The sequence below is a fragment of the Mangifera indica genome, unplaced genomic scaffold (assembly GCF_011075055.1).
Source record: "Mangifera indica cultivar Alphonso unplaced genomic scaffold, CATAS_Mindica_2.1 Un_0081, whole genome shotgun sequence".
Lineage (NCBI taxonomy): Eukaryota > Viridiplantae > Streptophyta > Magnoliopsida > Sapindales > Anacardiaceae > Mangifera > Mangifera indica.
The window spans coordinates 32,253-42,303 of record NW_025401173.1 but is presented as its reverse complement, the minus strand read 5'-3'; the positions used below and the strand labels follow the sequence as shown (position 1 = coordinate 42,303).

The 10,051-nt window shown below is 31.7% G+C and overlaps 1 protein-coding gene across 4 annotated transcripts; it reads left to right on the top strand.

Annotated features, from left to right (window-relative positions):
- Positions 1–4,809: 4,809 nt before the first annotated feature.
- On the top strand, positions 4,810–9,883 carry LOC123207485. 4 transcript variants are annotated; one of them, XM_044624950.1, is made up of 9 exons: positions 4,810–5,474; positions 6,664–6,744; positions 6,845–7,306; positions 7,472–7,637; positions 7,851–8,013; positions 8,133–8,261; positions 8,576–8,770; positions 9,366–9,488; positions 9,619–9,883. In XM_044624950.1, exons 1-9 carry the CDS (start codon positions 5,303–5,305, stop codon positions 9,730–9,732), a joined length of 1,605 nt encoding a protein of 534 aa, XP_044480885.1. In that variant the 5' UTR covers positions 4,810–5,302; the 3' UTR covers positions 9,733–9,883. The 4 variants fall into 4 exon arrangements, with proteins under 4 accessions (XP_044480885.1, XP_044480884.1, XP_044480887.1 ...); XM_044624949.1 differs by having other exon boundaries at positions 6,661–6,744; XM_044624952.1 differs by having other exon boundaries at positions 4,813–5,474; positions 7,502–7,637.
- The last annotated feature ends 168 nt before the right edge of the window (positions 9,884–10,051 follow it).

Genomic DNA, 10,051 nt, shown 5'->3' with positions numbered 1-10,051 from the left:
GTAAAAGTTTAATATTGAAATATTAAAAAAGGGATTTGAATGCTTACTCACAATTTTGGAATTTATCTTTATTACTACTCAAACCATCTTCTTGGGGGCTATTTGTACCAACTTCATTTGTGCCAATTTCCATGGTTGATTACTTGCACTCTACTGATGATTATTGATTACATGTGAAGGCAGTTTTTTTTATTCTTGCCTTTGCTCTACAAAGGAAGGTCAGTCAAGGTACCTAATATTTGAAGGAAAGCCACGCAATTCCAACCAATCAATTGTGTTGAGAAAATAAACATTGTTCTGAGCGTGATATATTTGGACTTCTTTTTTCCTTATTTCTTACTTTTAAACGAGAGAAAAGGTCATTACTTGTACTGCAAAAATTAGTGGAAACCATGGCATGCCCTTCATTTGTAAAATATTATTAGAAACCCATCAAGGGCCCCTTTGTTTCTTCCCTAAATTTATACACGTTAAAATAGAATACGATGTTAATACAATAGAAGTATATATACTTATTTTGGATATATAAATATGTATATATTTAATATGTGTTACTATGTGAATAAATAATTTTAAATTAAAAATAAAGTAATATTAAATTATATAATAACATATATAAATATATATCTATTTATGTACCTAAAATAAATATATATAATATTACTCATATTGGTAAAGAAATTCATATTCTTGGAACTTACCTCTCTACCTATCACTCATTTCTTTATATCTAACAATTCACAAACGCTTTCTAATTTGCTACTTCTTTTGCCCCTTAAGCCTTGTTTTTGGTTGATGGGCATCTCAATCTAAATCTCATGATCTTAATCATTGATCACTCATCTACTCACAATATGGGTCCCATGCCAATTCATATCCACTGATATTTTTCTGTCTACTTTTAATCTATCAATTATTGACTAAGTGTTTAATTTAATCATCAATTATTTATTTGATAAAGAATTTGTAATTAGGTTAGCTAACTAGGTTGATGTGTCAGTATCTTTATACTTGTTTTATAAACAAGTAATAAAATTCTAATCATTATGGATATAACTAATTTAATTATTTGTTTTAAAAGGACTTGAAATTAGTAGGTGGTAACAATATAACTAATTTAATTATTTGTTTTAAAAGGATGTGAATTTACCTATTTATGTGCATTGTCACATGTGATGTGATAGAACTCTTTAATCAAACTCATGGTAACAATATCCAAGAGATAACAACATGTCTGTGCCAATTTACTTAGTGATTGGATATATTATCTATCTATGTATTATCCATCAACTCCATTATTCTTTTAAGCAATCTTTGCGAGTAAGACTTTTAATTGATTCGTTCGTTTATCAAATTCAACAGCTTACTTCCTTTTAAGTCTAAAGAGCTTCCTCAGTTTGATCAGTTGAGAACATAACTAATCAAACTCGTTCTCCCTATTTAGTAGACATTGCTCTTGGGTGGCACGTTCAACCGACAAAGCCTTGACCTCACCTTTAAGGCTTTGATTAGTAGCCTCAAGCTTCTGTTGCTTGACTAGGAGATGTCTTTTAAGAGTTGCTAGATTTTCCTTAAGTGGGCAATTTTTTCACTCATATTTATTACTATCCAAAATGATAGGATACACCTCATTATAGAGGAAAGGTTAACATGCTCAGAACTTGTGGGTAAAATCAAAGAAACAATTAGACAAATGCTTGGAAGAAAACAAAGGAAAATTAAAGAGAGAAAGATACAATGAACTACCTAGGTGTCATCCTTAACAAGCTTTTTAAGCTTTGCAAGCACGACTATTCCCCGAAGCTACACCTAAGCTTGCTCAAAGATGCACTCCCTCATCATTGAGGCTATCAGAGCGAGTTTATAACATATCTCAACACTCGACTTAGTTTCTTGAGACTGAGAAGAAGAAGAAGTGTACATGCCTTATTCGAGGTGTGAGTTGCTTACATGAGGCTACCCTAAACGACCATGTTCAACAACACATGGTCTCTTCTCTGGCTCCAAGGGCCTTTTTTTCTTGTGTATACCTAGAAAGTGAGCTCTTTTCTCTCTTACATGTCGGTGCCCCTACACTAACATACTAACAAAAATATTCTCCAAAAAACTAGACTCTAAGAGAAGATCTAGACTATGATCTCTTCAAATCCATTGTTGGTGACCTCAATATATACGAGAAAAATAACCAACTCAACAAGTATATGACATTAGTCCACAAATTTCTTATACATCAAACCTAATGAGAAGCACAACTCATAAATCCTAATAATGTGTTTTCACTTTGATAAACACCAGAAACGTTAGAATTTACTTAGACACTATTCTTAGATATTATATAAGATACTATATTCTAACAATACTACATCAAGAAACACAGACAAATGAAGTTGAGAAAAACTCACATTTGGAATATCAAATGTAGATAATACTTTGACAATGAGGTCAAGAGAGATCAATTTGATAGAAAATGTTAGGGTGTCAAAGATATATAAGAACTTAAAAAAAGTCTAGGGTAAAGAAGTCAAAATATGGTCATATTTTTATAAGTTATTCGAGATTATTGAACAAGAAGTTATCTCTACCATTAAATTTAAAGAAACGACTGGCACTTGTGACATATTATATGCAAGATGCAAATGTTATCATCACAACATTCTACTACCTTACCCTAAGTCTTCAGGTGTTGTCCATTTATATAGAAATGCAAAGAGTTTCTAAAATTTTACTCACATTATGGAAACAAGGGACAATTGTTATGGAATAAACTCTTCCTTGACCAAACTTATAAAACCGATACCCAAGAGACAACTAGCCAACACTAAATTAATCGTTTAGTGATCGAATATGTTGTCTACCCACACATTAACTAAGAATGTGGATAAAAGTTTTTTCACCCAAATATAACGAGGAGAACACAATTTGACAATTTAACTCTTTAATATCTATAAGATTATCTTTTTATTTCAACCCATGTCAATAATTATAAGAAAGTAATCACTTTTATCAAATCATGATTATGAAACCGATGCAATTATCTTATTCCATAAAATTATAATAAGAAGAAAAAAAATATATGGATTTATTGTTGTATAAGGATAGCAATGTAATCATACCTATTTGTACTACAAACATAAAAGATTTTATAGAGGGAGGAATGACATACTGGAATCTTCTCAGTAATTTTTTTATTACTTATCGATATTCTATCGAATTTTTTCAAAAATATAAATAATATAACTATAGACGTATACTCCAAAGCAGTAGATCACCTTAAAAATATTTTGTTTTTAATATTTACTTACATAATCTCTTTCATTCATCATTAATTCCACTCATCACCCTAAATGGTTGACATGAAATTACTTTATTAATGTTAATTGTCTTTATTATCTTCTTGCATAAGACCTAGTTTTACATCCTCTCATTGGTGTACCAATTTTTGCATCAACACATATCATGTGCATATCTTAATATATTTATGATATCAATAAAACAATATACATAAATAATGATATATCACCATATGATTGGATATTGTTTGATCTTTAATTTATAATTATCCAATCACATAGTGACATATTATTATTTGTACAGATAACACTACTTTTCATGGTGTAACACTATTCAATTGAAATTATTTGTGACATGTATATTGAAATCATTTGGGTTGTTTGTGACATATTTAACCTTTCTTGTTCACTTAACCCATTTAATTAATTATGTCATTAGGTACAACCTACAACCAAATCAATTTAAACTCATTAAATTGTGTCAAAAATCCCCATGCCTATTGATTAGATGTGAAGTATGTATTAGCTTTGTATATCTTTTTTAATAAAATTATGTATCTACTTTAAGTATACAAATAAATATATATTTATATATATTATTATACGATTAGGTGAATCTAAATTAAGGATCACATAATAACAGACATAAGTATATACCCATTTAAGTACTTAAAGTGACTGCGTATAATATTGTTTATTTTTCTTCTTCCGATAAGGTAATATCCAATTCACATAATATTTGGTACAACAATATTATATATATATATATATATATATATATATATATATATATATATATATATATATATATATATATATATATATATATAAGTTTTAAGTAATTAATTAGACATTTAAATGATATGTAATCATTATTTTACCTTTACTTTAAAATTATTCAATTATATAATAATACTTAATTAAATATTTAAACAATAAAACTATACATACATATTTTTAGTTTATAATTTAAGTATATAAATGATATCTCATAAAGTGATTATATGATTATTAATTAAAAATAAAATAATATTTAATTACATAATAACATATCATCTGTAAATTCAAATTATATAAAAAAAGTAATATTATGCGTACATATTTTAGATACACAAATATGTATATATTTATATATGTTATCATATAATTATATGATTAAATATTATTTTATTTTTAATTCAAAATATCTAATAACATAATAATTCATATAAATATATATATATATTTATATATTTAAAATGTTGATAAAAAAAATTACACCATCTAACATTGAACGTTTGGTAATATGAACCAATGTGAAAAGTAAAATGATAAAAGGGTTACGTCAGCCGACCAATCACATTGTAATTGCAGATTCGGCCGACCTCGTATTTTTTACCCATATTCTCCCACGCTTCGTTGTCGTATTTTATACAATTTTGTTACATAATAAAACAAATATTATAATAATTATATTTTTATTAATACGAAAAGTGAAAACTTAGGTTAAAAACATAATAATAAATTAGGCAGATGAAAATAAGGTTACAACGGAACGGATGGGAAAAGCGAGGTTATTTATAACCGTTTTACTATAAAGTTCGACAACTAACGTGAAATCTAAGCAAATTATCACCGTCACAGCAACCACCGCATCCGGGGGTGGGCTAACCGTATGCAGCCACGTGGCGGCATGATTTTCTTAAATGAGGTCCCACTCAACTTCTGGGAAGATTAACAGGTGCCTTGCGCGGACGATCACCAACAATTGCCGTCACTCACTCGCTTGTCCTTTTTATTTATTATATATAGAATTTGACTTTGAGAGATTGCGAAACAAATTTACGATTTTTATTGAATGCTTTGTTTTTGTAAAAATGTCTCTTTAAATTAAAACAGCCTCTTCTTTGAAGTTATTGGGTAGTTTCGTGTGTTTCTACGGAGTCCGTTTATTCGGTTTTGTCGTTGAGAAATCAATGTTGTTTGTGATGGTGATTTGGTGATTGATCTTTGAGCCTGTGCGTGTGAGAGAGATGGGAGCTTGTGTGTCGAAGCCGGAGGGGTGTGTTGGTGGAAGATTGAGGTCGTCCAAGAAGAAGAACCGCAAAAGGAAGAAACGAGTGTCGTCTCGCTTATCTGATGGATCACTTGAGCACCCTGCACCATTTGATCACCGTTCATCTTTCTGCAACCCCGCTTTGCAAGGTCTTTTGTAATCTTCCTCTTTATTGACTGGTTTTGCTGTAAATTTTGCTGTTTTTAATTTGATCAGTCGCGTTTTTACTCTCAAATGTGATATTGGATTTTTTTTTAATTGATTTTGTAAGAATCTGAAGTTTCCATTTTTTATTTAAAAAAAGTAGTTCTTGAGAAGCAGGGTCAACCGCAATTCTGTTTACACAGCAGATTTTTTTGTTACTGAGATTGTGCAGATTTGAATTAAATTGTTATTTTTGTGATAATTAGAAAGATGGGGCCTGATATTTAGTTGATAGGAACGGGCTGATGCGCATTTTGTTTTTGGATACTGATTCATTTCAAAGGTTCTTTCTGAGATTATTAGTATGTTTATCACTCAATCGGAGCCCTGAGAGGTGGCTTTACACAATGTACCTCTAAAATTTTTGTGATCAAAGTGAAATTTCTATTCTGGATCTTGAGGTAGATTGTCGCATAATCTGTCATGGCATATCTCGTCTGTAGTAGTTTGTAATATTACCGTGTTCTTGGTGTGCTAAACTCATTGGGTGGTTCTAATCTCCTGACTGAACAAAGAGGTTTGTGAGGTTGACCACATAAGGTCTTCAAAATGCACTAGAGACTTTGTAACAATGCTGTTGTAAAACTCATGCCAGGATTTGACTAGTTGGCTGCCTGTTGTTCTTATGTGTCATTCTGGGTTTTGATGATTTCTTTGTTTCGATGGGAGGCGTTCTTCATGATATTTGATGAGTTTACATTTGAAATCCATCATACATGATCTTTTTCTAGTTCTACATCATCATAATTTTTTCAAGCTATGAGAAAGCGTTAAATAAAATTCTTCAATATTGTTGTCGGTTTAACTTCATATTAACCTTCATGTTATAAAGTTCAAAAGACATACTTTGAGTATAACTAGCATCTGATGGATGTTTTGTTGATGCACTTGTTAATTGTTATACTCTGTGGTGCCTATTAGAAATTTAGATCTTAAATGTTGTGTCTAGATTCCTTTTGAGTTTATTGCTTCAATCATGCTTAACTTGGAATTTATATTAGAAAAATTATATTTATCCATTATCTTAATAATGTATTTCTCAGTTCTTGGTTCTAGGGAAACATATATGCTGTTTCTCTTATGTCTGTTTATTAATATATTTTTTATTTTGTTACTTTGCGAGTCCTTCAGCAGGAAGTCTTGATGAAGCTTGGTTTGATACAGCTGCAAAATTTGAGTCTGATTGTGATGATGATTTTCAGAGTGTACAGGATGGTAAGATATATGGGGATATCAGATGTCTATTTTATTTTATATTTTTCTGATTAATCTCTCATGTATAATTAAAGTTAGTGTGTCTACCTTTGAGATGCAGATGTGTTATCTCTAAATGGTTCTGAAGGATTGTCTAGATCAAGTAATGCTTCTCCTAGAGATGCTAATTATCGAGCTGACCAGTTGCTGAGACCAGAGGACTCATCAGCGGGAAATTCTGCTCGCAATTCTGTCAGTGAGGTTGGCAAAAATTCAAATATTCAGGTCCCAAGCTCTGGTAATGTTGATCCCCAATCAAAATCAGATGGGCTTTCTAACGAAGGAAATCAACCTGTGTTCCTTGATGAGATCACACCCTGTGTGGATGAGGCTTCTGGCAAGGATGATGGACTGTTGGATAATTGTGGGATTCTTCCTAGCAACTGTTTGCCTTGTCTTGCTTCTACTGTTCCCTCAGTTGAAAAGAGAAGATCACTAAGCTCTAGTCCACCAAGGCCATGGAAAAAGGCTGCTTCAAAGCTTTCCTTTAAATGGAAGGATGCACATGCTAATGCTACTCTATGTGAGTGTTTCATACCACTTTTATTGAAGCTTATCGTCTGAATACATTTTTGAGTTTGCAATAGTTAATTTAATTGGTTGTAGTTCTTGGTGTTTATACATCTGAACTCAAATAGAAATTTTAATTAGGTTATTTATTATTATTATTAATTATCATTATTAGTAGTTTGTTTTGTCTTTCACAATTGTATTTCAGTTTCTTCAAAGAGGCTTCTGTCAAGGCCGGTAGCAGGTTCTCAAGTACCTTTCTGCCCTGTAGAGAAGAAGATGCTTGATAGTTGGTCACAGATTGAGCCAAATTCTTTTAAAGTTCGAGCTGAGAATTACTTCAGGTTAGTCTGCAAGAAATTTTTTTATTTGGTGTGAGAATGTGTGCCTGAATTTGTTTGCTATTTCAAAGTAATGCTTCTATTTAACAATAGTGAGCATTATATTTATTGAAAGTTTCAGACTTCTAATGTGGGACTTCACCTAGCCAGTGTTCTCTTGTTTTGCAATACCTGTTTTTTCTAACTTCAGTTGGCAATAAACTTTTTATATGATAGGGACAAGAAGAAGGATTTTGCTCATAACCACGCCGCATATTATCCATTTGGTGTTGATGTATTCTTAGCTCAGCGAAAAATAGATCATATAGCTCGTTTTGTGAAACTTCCTGCAGTTAGTTTGAAAGGGAAGCTTCCACCTATCCTTGTTGTAAATGTCCAGGTATCTATTTCTACTTAGACATGCTTTTAATAACTAAATGACTTTTTTTTATTAATTTAATTCAAGAATGTCTTGTTTAAATTATCATGTTTGATACTGACTTTTTATGGGCTCTGCAGGTTCCGTTATATCCTGCCGCAATCTTTCAAAATGAAATTGATGGTGAAGGAATGAGTTTTGTTTTGTATTTTAAGCTTTCTGATAGTTATGCCAAAGAACTTTCACCACATTTCCAAGAAAATCTCAGAGTAAGTTGCAGTCTCTAATAAATCTCAATACCATTCTGTTATTGCCTATAGATATCAAACTTCAACAATGATATTCCTGAGTTACTGATCAGGTTAATCATGCATTAGAATATTCACTGTGATACACTGTTGTTTTCGGTATACTTCTCGACTGTCATGCCATGGGCTTACAGTTCTTGCATCATTACATTTTTTTTTTTTTTCCATTTTTCCAACCTGAAAGTGGACCTTGATTTTTCTGATGTCAAACATATAAGATCCTTCTGTAGTTACACATCTCAGTTTAGCTGATATAGAAGCCATTTGTGAAACAGAGGTTAATTGATGATGAGGTTGAAAAGGTCAAAGGCTTTCCTGTAGATACAATAGTACCTTTCCGTGAAAGGTTGAAAATATTGGGCCGTGTTGTGAATGTGGAAGATCTTCATTTGAGTGCAGCTGAGAGAAAACTTATGCAGGCTTATAATGAAAAGCCTGTTCTTTCACGCCCACAACATGAGTTTTTCTCTGTAAGTTCATATCTAACTCATATTTATTGGTTTAGAGTGAATCATCATGTATTTGTTTCTATTTTATTGTTAGCAAGACTTGTGTTTATATCGAACAAGGAGATAACTTTATGAACTCCTTTTTAAAATGAGTCAAATGCATCAGTATTTAGTCTAGTTGGTTAGATCTCTTGTGATGGGGCAAAAGGTTTAGTGATGTAATCCTTCTCATACCAACTTTAGACAGGTGTCATTTAATTTTTGGTTTGGGTTGGGTGCCTTGTTTTAAAAAAACATCATTTCTTCTGAAGTTTGAATTGCTTTAATGATGCGTACCTAAATTATTGATGATTCTTATCTGTTTTTTTGGCAACAAGTTGTTGCTTGCCAGCAAATACCTATTCAGCTACTAAATGGATGAGTTTGACTTAACCAGAGCAAATGAACCTTTTGGATGATTTGCAATAATGCATCAAGTCCTAGCAGCATAATTTTTTTTGTGAGGGATGAATAAAAGATGTACTGACATAGTTTTTCTATAATCTCCTTCATAGTCCTTTTCTTTTAGTCTATGGGGTCACTACTTACTAGACTACTCACTATTAATTTTTTACAGGGAGAAAATTACTTCGAGATTGATATAGATATGCACAGATTTAGTTACATTTCTAGGAAAGGTTTTGAAGCATTTTTGGACAGACTGAAGCTGTGCGTCCTGGATGTTGGCCTCACAATTCAGGCATGACATTTTATTTTTGTCAAAAGCAAGATAAATAGATTTTTGGCTCATAAAACTAATATTACTTTTATTTGCTAGCTTTAAATTTTCTTTTTCTTCTTGTTGTACTGATATCTGAATCTTAAACCAGGGGAACAAAGTTGAAGAGTTGCCAGAGCAGATCTTGTGTTGTATACGGTTAAATGGTATTGACTACATTAATTATCAACAACTGGGGCACGGTGAAGAGGCCCTCCGATTATAAGTTTGCGAAAACAATGCAAGGATGAAAACAGCATTCAATGAAAAATTAATTTCCACAGATATTTCTTTTGCATTTTGTTTGGTACTGGAAAAATTTTTCAATCCAATAATCAGAGGGGGTCAGTGGGAACTGCACGCCAGTCTTGCACGCACTGAAGTACTGAAGTCAGGTTTTTTGCCTGATAATATTTTTACAGTAAATTGATAAGTATCGGCTTATAACCCAGAAACAGGCACGTAAAAGGAATGTCTAACAGAATGTATGTTCAAAGAGAGAACCCAATCGCAGCGTATCACATAGTCCTTCACGTAGTATCTCC